Raw genomic sequence first — 23,540 nt, forward strand, 5'->3', positions numbered from 1 at the left:
AACATATTTTTTTTTTTTTTTTTTGCAATTCTGAATATTCCAAAACACACAGAAAAAATATTTTTCACACTCAAATTTAAAAGCTCCCCATTCACACATACTGTGGAATAACTGCAACAAATTGGTCTAATTTTTCAGAGAACCCCCCCAAATAAATAAAAAAAGACTCCAGTTATTCATAAATAATATTGTATGTGTTTATAATCTTATGATAAACAGAAATGTTTTATTAAAAAAAAAAAAAATCCTTACTTTGTAAAAATTTAAATCTGGTTCTGTTCACTCTACTTCACTTTGAAATGTCTCATTTTATTCCACTAGATGGCAGAAAGCACTAGATTTTTTCCTCTATCACATTCCATCACAATATACAGATCTGAAATGTAGGTGGCGCTCTAACACATTTTATCCCTCACAGATGTGCTCGTCCATAGACATTCAGTCTAATTTTCAGTTCAAGCACCACCCTCATTATTTCATTGAATATCTCGGCCTCTGAGTGGACTAGAAGCTCAATCTAAGTCTCATTAGAAAGCTGAGATCCTCCCCTTTGTGATGATATATAACATTTTATCATCAATAAATCGAAAGCATATTTTTCTGATGATTTGTTTAGCTTGCTTTTCCTTCTGGACTGCATATTTTGTTCTGGACATCTAAGATATAATATTGGATTATTCACACAAGCAATCTCACAGACAAGTAAACAATGGCTCATGTTTTAGAGAACGTCCTAAGGTAAAAGCAGATATAAAGTTATTGGCTATTTGGAGCTTACAGCAGCAGTTATCAGTGCATAAAAGAGACATTTGTATTTGATGATTTACAGAAATCAAATTTTACTTTGTGATTCTTTTGAAAGTCGTTTGAACTGTCATATTAGTGCAACAGAATAAACTATACAGTCACATTCCTGTAAATGAGAGCTTTCATTTGATATATGACTTGTCCATTCAGGTGCTATGTGAAGGGCTTTTATTTTTATATGAATATTTCTACCACGTTACCTCTAGAGGGCGCTAATTTTCAACGCGAATGTTTTGAGGCCTTATTTTGTCATTTTAAGTAACATAAATGCAGAAGTGATGGGTATCTATGAAAAGTTCAGATTCTAAGCTTTCTAATGACACCTCATATGCCTGACTTACATATACAGATACTTTAACGCTTTAAGCGTAAACTTTTTTGCGATATAGCGCCCCTATGGACTCGCCGGCAGGTCCATAAAGTTTAAGGGGTTTATAAATAACACAGTCAATAACCATAGTGTCTCTTTATGTTTTTATTTTTGTGTCTTGTATATTATTTGAGTTGCAAAGTTGTTTAAATCGTTGTTTTTACAGTCGTAATGGCAGCGAAGTTGTCAAATTGTCTATATCTTTCCACAGATGCGGTTAGTAAGTGATTTAATCACAGTAAAATCATGTTAACACACATATTGTTTATGTCTTGTGTCTATACTGAAACAGTGAGTATTTTAATGTTTACAGATTGACCCCATTGACTTCCATTGTAAGTGTCTCACTGGAACATTTGTCCTTTTTTTTTTTTTAAAGAAAATGGTTCATTTTTGTGGTAATCAACATTATGTCACAATTGCTGTTGATTAAGCGTAACTTGTATTGAATATATGCACACAACATTGTCTTTATGCAATGTTTCAATAAAAATCTAATAATATAATGTTATTATTTTATGAAATGCTTCACATGTGAATGAGATGTTATGAATGATTGCAGAGTGACGCATCCTTTAAGCGCTTCTCTGATTGGTCACATTGGAGAATGGGGAAATGGGCGGAGTGTTCTGTGCGTTTGGGTGTTACATGAGACAGCTGATTGACTAACACAAAGAAGGCAAGTGTATCCGCTAAACATTGTGCTGTGTGTTCGTGCAGATCATTTACTGTGGGATCTAAACACTGCATTTATCTCAGAGATCAGACCGACTCAAAACCGTCCCGAAAAACAGCCAAATAATTTCTGGGTGAAAGAGGACTGTCATCGAATCGTCGGATGAAGCGGAACACATCAATGCATTTATCCATCAGCTCCACCACAGGAACCCGCTTCGAGCTCCGTGTCCCGCGGGAGGAGACGGTGGACGGTCTGAAGAGGAAACTTTCACAGAAACTCCGCGTTAATAAAGACAGACTGCTGCTGCTGCACAGAGACACGTGAGTTTGTTTTGACATGAGATACAAATCAAACAAGATGCTACAGAATTTGTCATTTGATTCTTATTGATTGATTGATCTTTAATAAAAGTAGTGTTGGAATAATGTTTTGCTACTGAACAGTTAAAGAGAGAGTTCAACCAAAAAGGAAAATTCTGTCATCCGATGTGTATGACTTTTTTTTAGAAGAATATTTCAGCTCTGTAGGTCCATATAATAAAAGTGAATGGTGACCAGAACTTTAAACCTCCGAAAAGCACATAAAGGCAGCAAGGTTGCTCCGATACCAAAATGTTGGCTTCGGTATGATACCAGCCGTGGTACATCGGTATCCATACTAACGCGATACTTATGCAACAAATAAAAAAACTCTGATTTTTGATAAAAACTGTATAAAGAACTAAGAACTGAATAAAGTCTTATAGATACAAATTATGCCTTTTCTGTTTTAATTTTTCTGAATTCCATGTTAAATGTTTTAATTAAATGTTATGATCAAATTGTGTTTAATCAAATATATTGTACAGCTTTAATTCAATTTTCAACAATATAGTTTTTATATTGTAAATAATAATATTTCAACACACACACACACACACACACACACACACACATATATATATATATATATATATGTGTGTATGTATAATTATTTTTGGTGCACCAAATAAAAAAAGTTACTCGGAGGTCCTTAGAGGACAAAAATGTCCACGTCAAAAACTGCCATAAAAATATTATATATTAATATTATTTTCCACTTTCACTGACTTAGATTTTTTAACCAACATCAGTCCTGATCATAACTACCAAATATTCATTCATTTTCAGGATTTTAACCCTTTAAATGCCAGTTTGTTTATATAATGCCACTGTTGCTTTTCACACACAAACACACACACACACACACACACACACAAACACATTTCTCAATACACACATACAAAACACACTCTGACATCCATACCAACACACCCACACAATTTTATCTGCATCATTTATTCAGTTGTCCTGCAGTGCTCTTAATACAGCAAACAGAGAATAGGGAAAAAGCTTGTATTTGCTCCATAGGCTAAACATGAGAAAAATGGCGCCATCTGGTGGAAAATATTAAAAATGTAAATTTTGAAGCCAGGGCTCTGAAATGAAAGTATAATATCATAGAATTCATGATTTTATGCTTTAATGGCACTGGGATCAAATATTGCAGTTTTAATGGGTTTCAATGGGGACATTTTTGTCCTGAAGGTCCTGAGTGGAACTATTTTGTGTGCACAGTGTATTATAGATGTATTATAGGAACTGAGCTTGAAATATCAAAATTCTCCCCAAAAATACACACCTTTGTCAAAATGTATGCCGTTGGCATTAACACAGCCAAAATGATCGAAAAAGACAAAAATGTCCCGAAGGGTTAAATGAAAACAGTCTGATTATCTGAGGCAAAAGGCTGCCATGGCTGAATCACAACATGCTGATATTCAATACATTTGCTTATGTGATATTGCTTACAGATAATGATATTAATAATATAACCATTTAATATTATAATATTGTTACTATGAGTATTATTGCAACTGCTTTGAATATTATACCTTTATATAGCAGTAATATTTTTCTGTCGTAATGTCTTCAATTTTACGCATCCAGTTAAATAAAGCTCTCGTTTCATCTTTGAAGTTCTTTCTGTTTGTGAAGGGTTCGTTATATCAAGCTTCCCGTGACTCGCGAGCTGAAATCTCCTAGCTGAAATGGAGAAAGAGTTCATTTGAGAGTTCACAGCCGTTTATACACTAAACACACTGCTCTGTGACTCTGCAGATGGAGACTATTGGACACACTGCATGAAAATCAAGCATTAGTATTGTGTGTTGCGTTTTTGTGCGCACCTGCTTGTGTGTGTGAGGGAGATGACTGAGCAGGACGGAGCCTCTCATTCATTCTGTGGCACACAGTGCATGTGACTGTACATTACTTAATTAAATGACATCCTTCTGCTGTTTAATGATCACACTTGGCCATATCGAGACTTTTTTTTATTTTTTATTATTGTTTTCTAATGGTCTTTGATTTCATCTCAAAACTCTCACATTACATGACATTTTGCTAATAGCAGCATACTTTAATCAGGTACTGAAATGAACAACAAGATGATATCGTACAGTTTTTACCATTCTGGTCACCATTCACTTGCATTGTATGGACCTACAGAGCGGAAATATACTTGTAAAAATCTTCATTTGTGTTCTGCAGAAGAAAGAAAGTCAAACACATCTGGGATGGCATGAGGGCGAGTAAATGATGAGAGGATTTTCATTTTTGGGTGAACTGTCCCTTTAAGGGTATTCGCATAAGTTATATGGGTTTTTAAAATATAGGTAGACTGGTATCGGTTTTACCGATTAATCTGTGCTGATAGTTGCTTTATGAAACTATCGGTTATCAGCAGAAATCGATGTCAGTTGTTGCAGATAGTTTTTTCATTATTTCGTCATTTCAAAATAAGAGTCCCCGCTGTGTTTTGGGCTTATTTATACTTAAAAGTCCGACATTATGCACCAAATCTTTTGGTTGAACAAAAAACTGCATCTGGGATTTTATTCATTTTGGACTCTTTGTCTTTGCCCGCTATAGAAAGAAAGAATAAAAACATTTTTTTTACATTCTATCGATTTTAAAAACTATCAGCCAATTAATCCGTTATCTGCCTTTCCAAACACCTTAGTTATCGGTTGACATCTAATTTAAAATCCTGATCGATTTTGTTTGAATTTCTTCTGATATCTTACAGGACATTTAATTTTATTGGGAATCATAATTGTCTTTTTTTTTTTTTTTTAAACTATGTACTTCTTTAAAAAATCTAGTTTTTGGCTTATGTTGTAATGCTTAGTTTAGAATATCCACCAACATGAGGTTTAAAAAGTCTCCTTGTTAAGGCCAATGATAGTATGAATTCATGGAGAACTGGGTTCACTTTGTGGCGCTGTTTGCCTTTGACCCGAGGAGAACCGACCCGATGCATTAAGCAAAGACCTGCATTGAACCTTTGACAGGAGACACTTCATTCACTGTCATTGTGAACAGTATTGATCAGTTCTGTGTGAATAATTCATTACATTGATCCGTTGGATTCTTTATAGATTACCCTTTGTTTTATTTTGGGGCTTTATTATGCAGGATAATAGAGATTGACTGGACAGGTTTGGGTAGGGCGTGTTTGGACATGATGCAAGCGGGACTCAAACCTATGCCCATGCCATGCCTTCGACTGGTTATGTGTTTGCAGTGAATTTAGAGTTGAGCCCAAAACCATCATTCACAGTTGAGTACTGCAGAGGTGCATGATGGGAGATGATGACAGTGATGGTTCTGTTCTTTCTACAGGAGGTTGAGTTCTGGAAAACTGCAGGATTTTGGCATCAGTGACTGGAGCAAACTGACACTGGTACCCTCTGTTGAAGCTGGACTGATGGTAAATATACGTTTACATTACATTGAATCATTCAGTGGAGGATTTTGTCCTCATAAATGACAATGATACATCAGTGATGAGTTTACGATGTCGTTGTTGTGTGTTTGCAGTCGCAGTCATGGCGTCCAGAGCAGTCGATCCTGCAGGCGCTGGAAAGTCTCACAGATGTGCAGGTAACCCACTCGCTGCGGTCACCCGTTTCCTGTTTGCGCGACACACACTCATTCACAAGAACTCGCACAATAATTATTCTAATGAGTGCGCAGTTCTCACCAGCAGCTGAATCAAACTAGTAAAATGCACCCACACATGTACACAAACACACACACTGTATCATTGAGGATAAACGGAACAGGTGATTCTGGGTAAACTGTTGTAAAGTGCTTTTCATGAATGTTGTGCTGTTTATGTGAAAGCGCTTGTGGCATATTTCAGTGTTAGCAAATTATAGTGTGATACTGAAACATATTACTCATCTCTTGGCAACAGGCCCATTAAAAGTGTGTGTGTGCATTCATGTAGCACCTTCAAAGTGAAACTGTGTGTGTGAATATATATATATATATATATATATATATATATATATATATACATATACAAGTTCTGTGGAAAAGTATCTGCCCCCATCCTGATTTCTTCTGTTTTTGTATCTCATATTAAATTGTTTCAAAAATGCAAAAAAATCTAATATAAAGCAAAGGCAATCTGAGTAAACACAAAATAGAGTTTATAAATGATAATGTTATTTATTGAAGCAAAAATGTTATCCAATAGCAACTGGGCCTGTGTGAAAAAATATTTGCCCCCTTAGTTACTAAATCCCCAAATCTATGAAACTGCATTCATAATGGGGTTCAGCTGGAATAGACACACCCAGACCTGATTACTGCCAGTCCTGTTCAATCAAATCAACATCTTCAAGAACTTTTTCAGCAGCATGAAGTTGGCTAAAAGGTCTCACCCAGTAGCACATTATGCCAAGATCACAAGAAATTCCAGAAATGATGAGGAAAAAGATGATTGAAATACATCAGTCTGGAAAGGGTTACAAAGAACCTCAGTGAGAGCCATTATCTCCAAATGGAGAAAACTTGGCACGGTAGTGAACCTTCCCAGAAGGGGCCGACCTTCCAAAGTTCCTCCAAGAGCACAGCGACGACTCATCCAGGAAGTCACAATAAATCCAAGGACAACATCCAAGGAACTGCAGGCCTCTCTCGCATCAGTAAAGATTGAAAAGTTGGAACTGTTTGGAAGACAGGGGTCCCGTTACATCTGGCGTAAATCAAACACAGAATTCCACAAAAAGATCTACGGTCAAGCATGAATTCTGCTCTCTACCAGAAAATCCTAAAGGAGAATGTCCGGTCATCAGTCCGTGAGTTGAAGCTCAAGTACAACTGGATTATGCAGCAAGACATTGATCCAAAGCACAGGAAGTCCACTTCTGAATGGCTCAAAAGAAGCTAAATTAAAGTTTTGGAGTGGCCTAGTCAAAGTCCTGACTTGAGATGCTGTGGCAGGACCTTAAACGGGCAGTTCATACTCGAAAACCCTCCAATGCGTCTGAACTAAAGCAGTTCTGAAAGAAGAGTGGGACAAAATTCCCCCACAGCGTTGTTAAAGACTGATCTCCAGTTATCGGAAGCGTTTGGTTGCAGTTGTTGCTGATAAAGGTGGCACAACCAGCTATTAGGTTAAAGGTGATATAACGTTTGGATAACGTTTTTGCTTCAATAAATTCAAATATATATATTTGAAAACTGTATTTTGTGTTTGCTGAGGTTGCCGTTGTTTTGCTACATCACGTTTTGAAGATCTGAAACAATTTAGTATGAAAAATACACAAAAATAGAGGAGATCAGGAAAATACTTTTTCACAGCACTATATATATATAATATAGTGTGTGTGCATGTGCATACTTTGTGTAGCACTTTAAAAGTGGAACCGTGTGTATATATACAGTATATCATTCTCTTATCTTTCTGTGCTTTGTGTATCAGTCAGTGTTGGTCTTGTTTGGTTTGTCTAATTTTATGTTATATCCACATGCATATCACAGATTAAGCCTAACATCTACCTATTGTATATTACACAGTCACAACTGATTTAATAGCATGATCTCCTCTCTCAGGGATTCATATGTTTATTACATTCAGCCAATAACTCAGTGACTAAATCTTTGAAAACCCATCATTTGTTTACATATCTTGTAAATTATAAATGTGATATAATTATGGTCTTAAAAATGTAATATACAGGATATAAAACATATTGAGCTTCGGGCACATTTTCTTAAAGCCATGATGGTACAAACAGCTATTTTTCATTTTTGTGTTGGGGCCAACACAAAAATATAACACACTGGCCCAACCGGAACCATAGAAAAAATCCTTAGCATTGAGCCCTGATGTATAGTGTGTGTGTGTGTGTGGTGTGTGTGTGTGTGTGTGTGGTGTGTGTGTGTGGTGTGTGTGTGTGGTGTGTGTGTGTGGTGTGTGTGTGTGGCGTGAGTGTGTGTGTGTGTGTGGCGTGAGTGTGTGTGTGTGTGTGTGGCGTGAGTGTGTGTGTGGTGTGTGCGCCACCCACCAGCGGGTCTGTGCGTCATTTTTTGCTTTGTGTGTGTTTGTGTGTGTGTGTGTGTGTGTGTGTGTGTGTGTGTGTGTGTGTGTGGGGTTAGAGAGAAACACTTTCCTAGAACAGTCGTGTAGGACTGGGTCTGATGTCTCTTCGGTTGAATCTCATGAAACCTGTCATGAACATGTCCAGATCACATTTCACCCCAAAATCAGAATGTTAAGAAAAAGTTACAATATATAGAATTTCTTTACTGTAATGCAAAAAAAAAAAGACTTATTACTGTAATAAAAAACTGTAATAATTGTTTTCTGTTGTTTGGGTGAAATATGAGATTGTGTCGTCAGGATCTGAGCAGACAGACAGTGGAAAACACTGTGCACCCCCGACTGAACCGTGTGTGACGCAAGAGTGCAGCAGATGCCAGACTTACTTAACGTGAACTCTGGCATTAACGTAAACGTGTGTGTGTGTGTGTGTGTGTTGGAGTTGCCAGTTACAAGATGTGGTTGGAGGTATTTTTATCCTGGAAATCCTGCAATGATGAGTGTGTGTGTGTGCACTAAATATTTGAGAGTTTCTGCAGGTGTCTGTGTGTTTAGTGTCTTTTGTGCATTTTGTCTTTTAATGTGTTTCCTCTTGAAGTCGTCATATCTTTCTCTGTGTGTGCGTGGGTGCATGTCTGCTTCAGGAAGTTTGTGTTTGTCACACCGTGTCTTCTCTGTGTGTTAGTCTGAATATGCAGAAGTGGAAATGACATTGGAGAGCTGCAACAGAGGAAGATCATCAGTTCTCACACAAACCTGTTGACAGATTTATGATACTTTTCACTGTTTCTGCTAACAGAAGCATCCAAAAACCATCTCCAATCAATAGTGTACATCAACAGAAACGAGATATGTTTGGTTTGACACATGTAGTCAGTAGGGATCTAATATAAACAGTGTTTATTACGACGGCCGTCCTCAGAGCTTCATCAATGTCCTGTGATATCCTCTGATCCGACAGATCTGTCGAGAGATGTCGGTTCAGTTGAAACACTCGGGCAGCCGGTTGCGTCGTGATCCGGTCTTTATTTGCGAGTCTTTTGTGAGTGAAGTGGTGAACATCGTGACTCGCGTGTTCCCGACAGTGCGAGAGAGAGAGGAGGGGTGTGTTACACACGGTGATTGTTCCATTCATCAAAGACACATCACTGGAACAAGCTCATTCCCATCCAGTTGACTTATACACAGCAGGAATGTTGACTTTTACATGCCCCTAACATAAGACCTGACGCTCAACATACTTCTTTCTTGTGTTTTTCTTTTCCTCACGACAGGTTGTGTTCAGATTGTATTGGTGAAATTCTTTACTTCCATATTTCCACAGTTCATACTAACCAGCTGCGACAAGCAATGAGCAACAGGACATGTTGTTGAACACTTGGTTTCTGGTTCTGCATTGACACATCGAGCTATTTTGAAATATTTTTTAACCAAAATCCCGCCGAACCAAACACTAAGGGAATATTCCGGTTCAATAAAATTAAGCTCAATCGTTAAAATACTCAGTTTCAAAAGTATAGCCACAAGACGCAATATGTGTGTCAACATGATTTTACTGTGATAAAGTCACTTACTAACCACACCGTCCGTCTTGTGTAAAGTTATAGACAATTTTACAACTTTGTTGCCATGACGACGTAACGCAGGTAAAGCCTGTAATCTGGTAAATCCCAAATGGTATCACTAAAATCATGATGTAACAGTGTTTATGTCATACTTTACTTTTGAAACTGTGAATTTAAGCAAGGTTATTTTAGTTTGGGATTTTAAATTTACAGTGGCAAGAAAAAGAATGTGACCCCTTTGGAATTAGCTTGTTTTCTGCGTTAATTGGTTATTAAACATGATCTCATCTTCATCAAAGTCACAAGTATAGACAAACACAATGTGCTTAATAGAGGTAGACCGATATATCGGTTTTACCGATTAAACGGTGCCGATGGTTTCTTTCTGGAATGATTATGGGCAAAATCGATGCCGATATTGTTTCCTACAGTATAACAGCCACCTCTAGAAGTGAAATAACTAATACAAGTGAAATGTGGGGATTTGTTATATCTAAATCTTTCATCATTGATAATATTCATCCATATTTGTATCCTCACTGCAAAGCATATTTTGTTATTTTGATTAGATCAACAAGTGTTCTACATCGAAGCGAGAGCATGCAAAGAAAAGTGCGACTACATCCACCGTTTTCCTGAGCAACCACTGGATTCTAATTGTCTGTTTTGTGTTTCTGGTCTCGAGACAATGTAAAAACTACCGTAACGAGCGATTCAGATGGAGAACATCCACCATTTAAGTGTTATTTGGAGTAAAAATGAATGTCACGCTCAACTTGTGCAGTTGTTGTCTGTCATAACAGCTCAGAATAATGAATGATATCAACATAACTCACCTCGGACCATCGCTTCATGTCATCTACACTCTCAGCTGAGGGACTCTCTATAAAAACACTCATCTCGACTCTGTGAAGTATATCTCTCAGCGCTATAGATTCACGTTTTTTGGCAACTTCTACAAATGTAATACTTTACCTGCTAAGAATATACGCTGATGCGAGTGAAAACACTGGAGACCGGAAACTGAAAACAGGCCAACCGTGGAACACTTCCGCGTTCAGGAAAAAGGTGGATGGAAACGTGCCCCGCAGCACATATATCGTGTCTCCAACTTTCTTGTGGATAATAATTAAAAAGAAAACTCATCAGGGTGACACATACAATCCTCAATCTGGTGAATATATGCTATAAAAGCTTAATTTAGTAAATACTTAAATATAGAGCATTCTAACTAAGACAATTCTCCATAATTTCAAAATAAGAGTCCCGAAATAAGTACGTGTATTTCGGGCTTGTTTTTAGTTAAAAGTCCTTCATTTTTTTCTGGCTATTATTGGGATTTTGGTTGCACAATAGACTGAATCTGGAATTTAGTTCATTTTGGACTCTTGTAGCCTCTGTCTGTGCCCGTCATTTTGAAAACATCCCATTAAACATTCACAGTGCTGTGGAAAAAGTAAGTGAACCCTTGCATTTAATAACTGGTCAATGCTCCTTTGGCAGCAATAACCTCAACCAAGCGTTTCCGGTAGCTGCGGATTAGACATGCACAATGTCATTCCACAGCATATCTATTGGGTTAAGGTCTGGGCTCTGACTGGGACTCTCCAAAAGGTGGATTATATTTTTGTGAAGTCATTCTGTAGTGGATTTACTTTGATGTTTAGGGTCATTGTCCTGCTGCATCACCCAACTTCTTCTGAGCTGCAGCTGGCACACTGCCACCCTGACATTATCCTGTAGGATATCTTGATGAACTTGGGAATTCATTTTTCCCTTGATGATGGCAAGCGATCCAGGCCCCAAAGCAGCCTCTACCGTACTTCACTGTTGGGATGATGTTTTCATGTTGGTATGCGTTGCCATTTTTACCCCATACGTAGTGCTATGTGTTCTTCCCAAACAATTCAACCTTATTTTCATCAGTCCACAAAATATTACTCGTGATACTTGTACCATAAGTCACATTCAGAGCGGACACTTGAGACTGTGAGCAGATAACTCATTTATATGAAAGTGCTCATGCCCCCCTCACCGGTACAGTCATCAACTAAAACAGCAGCCCTACATCAGAGCTCTTCTAAAAGAATGAGAGATGGATTAATGGTGGTTTTGTGGTTTGACCGACACATGCACAACCTCAGACTTCTGTTGCTTTCTGAATCAAACTCTGTTTCTCAAAGTTTAGGCAGATGCTGATGTTTGTTAATACAGTCATATCAAGATAGCATGATTCTTGTTCTCACAGTATTGCATTGACTGTTTAGATCCTTGTATTGTTTATTTTTATGTGTTTATGTGTCAGTAGTTGATGCATAACATGTCTGTGGACTATTTTTTAAGATTTTGTTATACAAGGGAATATGTATATCTTCAAGTTTTCAAAATTTTTAATCACATTTTTGCCTTCTAGTTCATTTTATATTGTCCTGGGGTGAGCTGTGTCTCCACTAATGCATTATACATGCACAATAATTATAAAATAATTAGCAAAATGCTGTTTAACACTTTAAAAATAGTTAAAGGTCTGTCTCTCGTGTCTTTGGCGCAATTTCAGTTGCAACCCAATTTTGATATTGTGGACATGTATCGCAAGGTATACCATATCGGAAGAAGGGCTGTCACACAAATAATGGCAATTAATGATTTCATTGTCTTGTTTTAGGAATTGTCATACATTGTCATACTTCTTAAGGTTTAAATGTATTAAGAACACATTCAAGAAGACATTTATTCATATTTAACTTGGCATCACATTATAAAATAGGGATACATTATTTCCTTTAAGGCTTTAAAAACTTGGTAAATATTGCATGTGTTTTAAATATAAAAATATTTCCAGATACTTAAAGGTGCTGTAAGCGAATTTACCCGTTCTACCGTTTCCACAAACTGAGCTGTTGGATTAGCCATGCCCCCTTTTCGCAAAACCCCACCCTCCAGAGATACCAAATGAGCTTTGAGACATCACGAGCAGAAATGGTTGTCAAAAACAACAGTAGCAAAATAGCGCCCTCAACTGACAACTGTTATGAACAACATGGCATAAAAATGGCATTAAGCCTCAATAATTCACTGCAACTAAAATACTATGAGAACACGCAAAATGAAGTAAATTTTCTTGATAGAAAAGGGATATAAAAGGGCTAGAAATAGCATTTTAGCTTTGAATAAATCTAAATGTTCACATGACAATTGCTATTTCTGCTACTTCAAAACCACACAGTGTACACAACCACATCATCTTTTGATTGCATTATTTATATGGATTTATACTTTCCAACTGAAAGGCTAAATACTAGAAACAAATGTCAAAATGCAAAGTAATCTCTTCAGTAATCTAGCTTTTTGAATGTAACTGTATTCAGATTACCAATAATTAATTTGTAACTGTAGTTGAAAATAGTTACTAATGTTTTGTATTATTACATAATCCCGATTCATTTTTTATTTTTTGTTACTAACCAACCCTGTGTGTGTGTATATGTGTGTGTGTGTGGATGTATATGTATGTGTGTATATGTATGTGTGTGTGTGTGTGTGTGTATATATATATATATATATATATATATATATATACACACACACATACAGGAAACACCTTTTAGAAGCTTAGTTGGTATTGGATCTAACATGCATGTTGTTGCCTTTGATGTTTCGATAAGTTTTGTTAGCTCTTCATGACCTATGACAGTGAAGTATTGAGGTTGCTCGAGGGAAATAATATGAGACATTGTCTTCTGAAGTGTTGACGGTTACATAATTCCAATTTTATTTCTGATGATTTCAATTTTATCAGAAAAGAAATTCATGAAGTCATTACTCTTGTGCTGCGACGGAATATCTGGTTCTGTTGAGGCTTTATTCCTAACCAATTTAGCCATAAACACCTAGGATTGTTGTGGTTATTTTCTATGAGTTTGCTAAAATATGCTGACCTGCCAGCTTTTAGTGCCTGTCTGTAGCTACAGACACTATCCTTCCATACACCATGGTGCAGGGCTTTTCTCTTTAATTTTCTCTGTAATGAAGTCCACAGCTTAAGTCACAGTACGATTTGATTTTTCTTTCAGGCGGCATTGATTAATAATATTTCTCAGTGTGTAAGTTGCATTAACATCCGTCTGTCATCTCGTCTCCAGGTCAGTGATTTCCTGTCGGGGCGGTGCCCTCTGACCCTTGCCCTGCAAGTGGGGGATCACATGATGTTTGTTCAGCTGCAGCTGTCGGCTCAGCAGTCACAGCATCGCACACCGTCTGTCTCTAGAGGTCCAACAGGCAGCAGACAGACACCTGCAGACCCTCAACTCTCACCCTGCAGCTCAACAGACTCACCACAGAGAGACCAGGAAGTCTTTAAGGCCCACACAGCCCCTCCCACACCTCCCTGCAGCCACGCCCACAGTGACAATAGCCCCCCCACCACCACAGGCTGCCTTCAGGTGAGACAGACTTAAAAATCTTCAGTGCTGCTTTGAAAGCTTAATCTTTCAAACTGTTTAGTGCACACGCTACATTTACCCAAATCTATGCTAATGTTTGTGTGTGTTTTAGGATGAAGGCAGCGATCAGAGACTCAAACCGGGTGCCATCATCGAGAGTCTGGTGAATCACGCACCAGGAGTTTTCTCAGGAACATTCTCAGGTAACGGCTCACCTCAGACTGCAGCCAGCTGAACAAACAAGCTGTTTGTCATTTATACATTATCTTTAACTCATCTTTACCCCCTTCACAGGTACTTTACACCCAAGTTGTCAGGACGGCATTGGGCGTCCTCGACGCGACATCACCACTATCCTGCAGATTTTGAACGATCTCTTGAGTGCCACACGGCATTACCAGAGCGCCCCACCGACCATCACACACTTGCGTTGTCAGACTCCATGCCCTCCGGCCTCACCCTGTTCACCTCCACCCTCACCTACCTCAGACAGACCACAGCACATGCACCTGCGCAGACCGTCAGGTGAGTCAAAGCACTGTGCGTGTGTTTCTCATCAGAATAAAACATGATTCACAGACGTGCTGAAATAAAGCGCTCAAGGTTGTGGTATTTTGTGCATATAGTATCTATATGCTGTTGTTACACATGGTACACAGCGGAGAGGCTATATTCACAATATAACACATTTTATTAATAAAATTCATCAAGTGGGGCCTGGGTATCTCAGCAAGTATTGATGCTGACTACCACACCTGGAGTCACGAGTTCGAATCCAGGGCGTGCTGAGTGACTCCAGCCAGGTCTCCTAAGCAACCAAATTGGCCCGGTTGCTAGGGAGGGTAGAGTCACATGGGGTAACCTCCTCGTAGTCGCTATAATGTGGTTCGTTCTCGGTGGGGCGCGTGGTGAGTTGTGTGTGGATGCCGCGGTGGATGGCGTGAAGCCTCCACATGCGCTACATCTCCGCTGTAACGCACTCAACAAGTCACATGATAAGATGCGTGGATTGACGGTCTCAGACGTGGAGGCAACTGAGATTCGTCCTCCGCCACTCGGATTGAGGCGAGTCACTACGCCACCACGAGGACTTAGAGCACATTGGGAATTGGGCATTCCAAATTGGGGAGAAAAAGGGGAGGAAAATTAAAAATAAAATTCATCAAGTGTCATCCTTCCACTAGAAGATCTAGTTCCTGACATATAAACTGCGGTTAATAGTTCCCCTCATATGCAACATTCTGAGAAATATAACGAGAGTCCCAATGGCAAAGATGTCCATCTACTGTATGTTTTCATAGAAAAACAATTAAAAAACAGCGTATACCGATGCAGAAACGCATCTTCAGTAAAATTGTCATAGAAAAAAATAACATAAAGTGTTGTTACTTGGGCTGTCAATCGATTACAATTTTTAATCGAATTAATTATATGGTATGCTGATTAATTAATCGCATACATAAATATTTGCTGAGAAAACCCCTTAAATAACAATAATTCAATTTATTATGATTAAATAAAAGAAATAGTTATAATTAAGTAATTATAAATAAAATTAAAAAAAATAAATATATAATTTTTTATAATTTTTTGTTTTATAATACAGAATATTAAAATGCATTACATTATTGAAACATTAAAAAATACAAAACAAAATGTGGCTTTAGAATGATTAATTGCTTTAATTTTTTTTAACGTGTTATTTTTTAAATAATTAATCGCACTGAATTAACACGTTAAATCGACAGCCTTGGTTATTACATTATACAATGCTTTAACAGAAAATACATTTAAATAGTTATGATCGTCTTGAAAGTAAAATGTAAAATATTTGAATGTTCTACTAATCTGATAAGAATGGCCATTATAGATGAAATTACTGTTGACAAACGCTTCTTTTGGTAGCCCAGAAAAGAGCTGCTGTCTATGGGCGCTTCTCTCAAATTGCGCTGAAGCTGCCCAAAGAGTGCTGTTTGTGGGGTTGAAACGCCCCGTTTCCCACAGAGTATTGGAGATTAGGGCTTCTTTAAATTTCCATCAGATCGTTGCATCAGGACAAACACAGGATTTTACATAAATGATGATGATATTTCACGGGTCATTGTTATTGCATCTGCTCTATTAGACACAACAGCACCTGCAGCAGCTGTTGGTGGATATTAACTTGTGTGTGTGTGTGTTGAGTGGAAAACATGAGGATGAGGCATAAATGATTCACAGACAGCAGAAGTGGAAAGAACCGATCTCTACTAGAGCAAATAGTTTTCCTAAAAATGTCCTCATATGTGGACAGCAGGACTAAGTTGCAACATTTCAAATAACACCAAGCTATAGAAAGTGTTAGTTATTCATGTTTTTGGGACGTTACAGACATTACATCATAAATTAGCATAATTTATTCTGATTCAAAGTAATGTCCAGCATCATCCAATCACTGCCAACCATGTTAAAATAAAATGATACATTATAAATTCTGAATCTATGTACTGATTATCATTGTCACATGTCTGTCAAACATGTTGAGTGATCCAAACATCATCTGCAGCCTGAAACTGAACTTTTGATCAGATTTTAGGAGTGAATGCACTTAACTGCATAGAGAGCTATAGGATGCTCCCTTGCTCCCTATTTAGTGAATGACTTAACCTCCAGTGTGCTGTCTGTCTGCACTGGTCTCAGAACAGTTTGAAATGCACCTTATTTTCATCCTAACTCCATATAAAGCCTCTGAAAGCAACAAGAATTGACCCATTAATTCTCAATGTGATAATACACAGTAAATATAGAAGAACTGAAAATGAGCCTATAGTCCACATAAGTGGTCATTGTGTTTAACAGTGTGCTGTTTCGCGATAAATCGATTAATTTTTTAAAATGACATATCGGATGAAACTAGAGACTCTAATCTTTTGACTCAAACAGGTTTCAATGTAAAAATTTAATTAGATTTCTTTACAGATGTAGTTTTGTTGGTGTTTCTCCCAAAGACAAACTCCGCTGTGATCAGCGCCATGTTGTTTGGTCACATGACTTTAACACTTTAATGACAGCACAGAGTCTCCTGAACTGAGATCAGTCAGTTTAAATTAAATGAAATTATGTGTTGCGTATAGCGAAGCCAAAATACATCCATGCATGTGTATGCGGGGTCGCATGAGGATATATTATAATTAATAAATTATTTATTATTATATAATAATATTATTTATTGTATATACTTTTTACAATTTAATAATTTGTACATATAAATGTATATTTAAAATGTATTATATAAAATTATTTATTATATTATAAATTATAAATTATTTATTAATATTTATATTATTATATATTCTTATTTAAATATTTAATACATAATTATTTGTATTCTATTTCCCTGGCATTAATAAAAAAAACTAGTCAGGACTGCTGTGATTTATCGTATTCTCTCTATAAGTCGTAGAATCGTAATAGTAGATTTACCTGTAATGAGAATGAGATTGTTTGTTTTGTATTTCAGTCATTTGGGGTGGAAAACAATGTCTCAATGGAAAAAAACAGGCTTTCTTTCTTCATGCAAAATATTTAGATTTTGGGGTGAAATAAGAGCCAAACATGTTCTCGAGATTCACCTGTACACTCAGTTATTATTTGTTAAGATAATCTCATTCGTCATTTTTACATGTCACACTTATCTGCAGTTTCTTGTAAAAACAAACCTGTCGGCAGACAATTACATCCGACAAACACGTTCATCCAGATCACAGATCAGCTGCATATTTCACTCGTGACTCAGCAGTCATGTTATGTTAACAAGTTATGTCATATTCACCTTTTGTTCTAGATCACAGATGTCAGTCATCAGAGAAATGTCTGTCACTATGTTCGGAATAAGGCCACATCTAAAGTGTATACTGCAGAAATAGTACGAGTAGTATGCTATTGCAAACACAGCTACTGTCTGAAGTTAACTCATGAGTTTGATAATAACACACTTCAGCTTTAAACACAACTGGAAGTGATTTAGTTTGATGTTATATCATATTTATGGTTCTCTCTCTCTCTCTCTCTCTCTGTATGGGGCAGGTGAGCATTTGCGGCAGACGGAAAACAAAGCCACTCGCTGTAAAGTGCAACAGCTGCAACTCTTACTGCAACAGCGACAACTGCGACGGAAAGCCAAGAGGGACATGCGTGGGCCGTACCACTGGCCGGCCAATCGCAAGGGCACACGTAGTCATAGCAACACCAGTCTGTCCAGAGACGGGTCCTTGGATCTGGACTTTCAAGAGCCGGTCTGGAAACCAGACGTCCAGGCAGACATGAGCACAGAGTTTGTTGTGGCTTGAGTTGAGTGGATGAACGACTAGATGACAGACAGCTGGAATAAACAATAAAGACATCGGTGGAAATGAACCGTGTGCACAGAAAATCAGTTGTGTGGTAACGCTGGTTGAACAGGATCAGGATCAGGATCAGGTTTAGGGGCATTAATGACTGTGATTTGATCAATTCATCCTGTGGACTCAATTGAGAAGCAAAAACTGTGAAACACTTGGACTATTTTTATTCATGTCACTTCAGGAACTGGCTTTAATAGGCATTTATAACATAACTTGTTATAACATAGTCCCGTAGAAATATCTCAGCATCCTTAAAACGAGAAGCAAAATTGTATAAGAGAGTAATACTTGTTTTCAGAGAATATAACTTATTGTTTTTTTTTTTTTTTTTTTTTTTTTTGCTTGTTTAAAGCATACATGTAACAGAATTTAGTGAGATTTATGCTTAAGAAAAATAAACGTAAAGGAATATTCCAGGATGAATACAAGTTAAGCTCAATCAACAGCATTTGTGTCATGTTGATTACCACAAAAATGAATTTCGATTCGTCCCTCCTTTTCTTTAACCCCTTATACTCTGGTGCATTTTTGGGCTGCCGTCCTCAATTTTTCACACTGTAATTTAAAAGCTCACCATTCACACATACTGTTGAATAATTGCAAAAAATTGAACTGCCCAAATAAAATTGTTCATAAATAATATTGTATGTTTTTTTATAATCTTATGATAAATAAAAAATTTTTTTTTAAATGTTTGTTGTCCTAACTTTGTAAACAACTCCCTACAAAAAGTCTCATTTTATTCCACTAGATGGCAGCAGGTACTAGAATTGTTTTATTCTCTATCACATTCCATCATAATATACAGATCTGAAATGTAGGTGGCGCTCTAACACATTTTATCCCTCACAGATGTGCTCGTCCATAGACATTCAGTCTAATTTTCAGTTCAAGCACCACCCTCATTATTTCATTGAATATCTCGGCCTCTGAGTGGACTAGAAGCTCAATATAGGTGTCATTAGAAAGCTGAGATCCTCCTCTTTGTGATGATATATAACATTTTATCATCAATAGTCAAAAACATATTTTTCTGATGATTTGTTTAGCATGCTTTTCCTTCTGGATGGCATATTTTGTTCTGGACATCTAAGATATAATATTGGTTTATTCACACAAGCAATCTCACAGACAAGTAAACAATGGCTCATGTTTTAGAGAACTGCCTAAGGATAAAGCAGATATAAAGTTATTGGCTATTTGGGGCTTACAGCAGCAGTTATCGGCACGTAAAAGAAATGTTTGTATTTGATGACTTACAGAAATCATATTTCCCTTTGTGATTCTTTTGAAAATCTTTTGAACTGTGATATTAGGGCATAACTATATTGTCACATTCATGAGAATGAGAGCTTTCATTTGATATATGACTTGTCCATTTATGTGCTATGTGAAGGACTTTTATTTTTATATAAATAGTTCTACCACATTACCTCTAGGGGGCGCTAATTTAAACCGCGAATGTTTTGAGGCCTTATTTTGTTAATTTAAGTAACATAAATGCAGAAGTGATGGGTATCTATGAAAATATCAGATTCTAAGCTTTCAAACAATACCTCATATGCCTGACTCATGTATACAGATACTTTTTTTCACGAAATAGTGCCCCCCATAGAGTTTAAGGGGTTAAAATAAAGCACAAATGTGTGTTCCAGTGAGACACTTACAATGGAAGTCAATGGGGTCAATCTGTAAACATTAAAATACTCACTGTTTCAAAAGTATAGACACAAGACATAAACAATATGTGTGTTAACATGATTTTACTGTGATTAAATCACTTACTAACCGCATCTGTGGAAAGTCAGACAATTTTATAACTTCATTGCCATGACAACTGTAAAAACGACGATTTAAACAACTTTACAACTCAAATAATACGCGAGTTTTAACAGAATAATGAATGTAAATGCTTTAATAAAATTATAAGCTTCACATTTCTGCCTTTAAACCTCCAAAAATTGACCCCATTGACTTCCATTGTAAGTGTCTCACTGGAACACACATTTGTACTTTTATTAAAGAAAAGGAGCGACGAGTTGAAATTAATTTTTATTGTAATTAACATTATGACACTAATGCTGTCGACTGAGATTAACTTGTATTGAACCCAGAATATTCCTTTAAATCAAGGTATTAAGTTCTTACTTTTACTTCTGAAGTAAATGTTTTTTGTTTTGTTTTATTTAGATATTTTTACTGGATGATACGAATTAATAAATGACTTTTTTTCAGGAAAGTGTTTATACACTGTTTAAAATATTCTCTGTATACTTGCTTGTTGTTACAGAACGCAGTGTAGCTTTATCACGTCAGTTTTGCACAATACATTTTCTCTCGTGAGCATTCACATACTTTTGATACGTGGTGTGGAGAACAGTACGTCAATAGAGATGTGATTAGGAAAATGTTGTAGACAACCAATAAACATTAATCGTTGTGTTAGCTGTTTCTCACGATCAGATGGTGAATCTGAAAACACAAGGCAAATTCAAGACTATTTCATGAATGCATCATATGTGTGCAGAACGCAAACGGGATTTCAAAACTATAGAAAAGATCACCATGTTGCTCCTTGTTTCCTCTTGATATTCCATATAAACGAAGAAGATACGTCTGTTGAAAAAGGTCTTCAGATTCAGTGTAGCACAATCACACAACTGTATTCATTTACAACATTATCTGGTAACTGAAACATTCTGCGCTTTGTTTTGAAGTGTGTGTATGCTTTTATATTTCTCTTGTTTGAGAGTTTTGTACATGTAAACTAGTGTCAAAAAATAAGAAAAAAAAAACATGTAACTGAATGGTATTTTTTCATAAGCAATGCATTTTAATGTGCGAAATGCATTAAACAATTAGTTTGTGTCTAACTAGTAGTTTTACCTTCAGTTCAGTTGTTGTAACTTGGTAACATACACGAGAATGATACTCAAACCGTATCGTTTAGCAACATTGTGCACCTGCAGAGATGTGAAAACAAGACTGTGTTTGGTGTCTTCAACTTTGGATTAAAACATTTTTCACACTCTCACTAGTTAATTTAATTTGTCTACTAACAATGTCTTCAGTGTGTGTTCATGCACCTCAGGAGATTTAATTCATGACAATTCATTTCCAGCACACCTCAAATTCTGTATTGTTTTTAATAGAATTCTGTGTTGGAAATAACGCTGATGAAAATGACATTTTTAACCTTTTACACATAACTCCTTTGTCTTGTTAAATCTAATTTCACAGCTAACATTTTATGCATCCTAAATACACACAATTAAATCATATTTTCACACTTTTTACAGCTTGATTGATCAAAATAATCTGCTCACAAGTCATATTTCTGTTTATTTGTCTTTGTCTCATATTTCATCTCAAGCATGTTCTTCACTGACACTTTTGTCCACTTGTTTAACAAGTACACTAACTTTACTAAACTTTATTAGAGGCTAAATTTTTGGTGTGGTATAAACAGTAGTACAGTCGTAATTTTGGATAGAAATCATTTTCACACAATAAAAGTCATGTGACCAAACAACATGGCGCTGATCACAGCGGAGTTTGTCTTTGGGAGAAACACCAACAAAACTACATCTGGTAAGAAACCTCATTAAGTTTTTACATTTAAACCCATTTGAGTCAAAAGATTAGAGTCTCTAGTTTCATCCGATATGTCATTTAAAAAATTTGAGCAATTTATCGTGAAACGCCACGCTGTTAAACACAATGTCCACTTATGTGGACTATAGGCTCATTTTCAGTTCTTCTATATTTACTGTGTATTATCACATTGAGAATAAATGGGTCAATTCTTGTTGCTTTCAGAGGCTTTATATGGAGTTAGGATGAAAATAAGGTGCATTTCAAACTGTTCTGAGACCAGTGCAGACAGACAGCACACTGGAGGTTAAGTCATTCACTAAATAGGGAGCAAGGGAGCATCCTATAGCTCTCTATGCAGTTAAGTGCATTCACTCCTAAAATCTGATCAAAAGTTCAGTTTCAGGCTGCAGATGATGTTTGGATCACTCAACATGTTTGACAGACATGTGACAATGATAATCAGTACATAGATTCAGAATTTATAATGTATCATTTTATTTTAACATGATTGACAGTGATTGGATGATGCTGGACATTACTTTGAATCTGAATTAATTATGCTAATTTCTGATGTAATGTCTGTAACGTCTCAAAAACATGAATAATCAATACTTCTGGAATCATCATAAACAATCTCATTAAAATCAGACTTTCTATAGTTTAGTGTTATTTAAAATTTCACAACTTAGTCCCGCTGTCCACATATGAGGACATACATTTTTAGGAAAACTATAAAAAGGAAAATGCACACAGCATTCACGCTCAGGTCTCAGGAGGTTATTTTACTCTTTGTTTAGATGATCATAGATTTAAACATATAATAATTGGTATTTTTATAATGTATTTTCATAGTTTAATATTGTAAGGCTAAAACAGTGAAATCTAGACGTAAAAGACATTTGCAAAGCACCAAAAATAAATGAAGGGCTGGTAAAAAGTGGTTTCCAGTTCAGTTTTAATGAGATCTTCATATACTGTGTATATTAATAAATACAAGTTGAAATCAGTTTGTTTTAATAAAATTATCTCTGGGACATGAAAGTGCCCAAAGTTGAAGAAACACCCCTTAATTTCTGATATTTATATAATAAACCGTAAGCATAAGTCAGTGCTGGTTACGTTGTTTTGTATGTTTTGAATCATCTGCCAGGTGTTTGGTCTAGACACTCATTCAGTCATGTGACAGCACTCATGTTTGTGTGTTACTCAGTGCGTTTCCACACAGACACACACAGATGTTCATATCAGTTAGAGTCACAGGTGTGTTTGCCAGTTGTCCTT

General features: G+C 36.6%; 3 protein-coding genes across 4 annotated transcripts in view; 2 read left to right on the forward strand and 1 right to left on the reverse strand.

Annotated features, from left to right (window-relative positions):
• LOC127443052 (yjeF N-terminal domain-containing 3-like) overlaps positions 1–23,540 on the reverse strand; it is a 479,510-nt gene that overhangs the window by 408,928 nt on the left and 47,042 nt on the right. The gene's annotated exons all lie outside the window — the stretch shown is intronic.
• The window catches only part of LOC127443049 (5'-AMP-activated protein kinase subunit beta-2-like), a 180,173-nt gene that overhangs the window by 96,973 nt on the left and 59,660 nt on the right, over positions 1–23,540 (forward strand). The gene's annotated exons all lie outside the window — the stretch shown is intronic.
• Positions 1,849–21,625, forward strand: LOC127443035 (midnolin-A-like). Its single transcript, XM_051701514.1, has 7 exons — positions 1,849–2,176; positions 5,561–5,648; positions 5,759–5,821; positions 13,981–14,280; positions 14,393–14,483; positions 14,575–14,805; positions 18,346–21,625. Exons 1-7 carry the CDS (start codon positions 2,016–2,018, stop codon positions 18,606–18,608), a joined length of 1,197 nt encoding a protein of 398 aa, XP_051557474.1. The 5' UTR covers positions 1,849–2,015; the 3' UTR covers positions 18,609–21,625.

This window comes from Myxocyprinus asiaticus, chromosome 6 (genome assembly GCF_019703515.2).
Source record: "Myxocyprinus asiaticus isolate MX2 ecotype Aquarium Trade chromosome 6, UBuf_Myxa_2, whole genome shotgun sequence".
NCBI classification, from domain to species: domain Eukaryota; kingdom Metazoa; phylum Chordata; class Actinopteri; order Cypriniformes; family Catostomidae; genus Myxocyprinus; species Myxocyprinus asiaticus.

What these genes read in the sequence shown, in the direction of transcription:
- LOC127443035 (XM_051701514.1), top strand. Translation starts at nt 2,016, where the DNA reads ATGAAGCGGAACACATCAATGCATTTATCCATCAGCTCCACCACAGGA. An exon ending in CTGCTGCTGCACAGAGACAC is followed by an intron (nt 2,177 to 5,560) that starts GTGAGTTTGTTT and finishes TTCTTTCTACAG; the next exon opens with GAGGTTGAGTTCTGGAAAAC. An exon ending in GCACCTGCGCAGACCGTCAG is followed by an intron (nt 14,806 to 18,345) that starts GTGAGTCAAAGC and finishes TGTATGGGGCAG; the next exon opens with GTGAGCATTTGCGGCAGACG.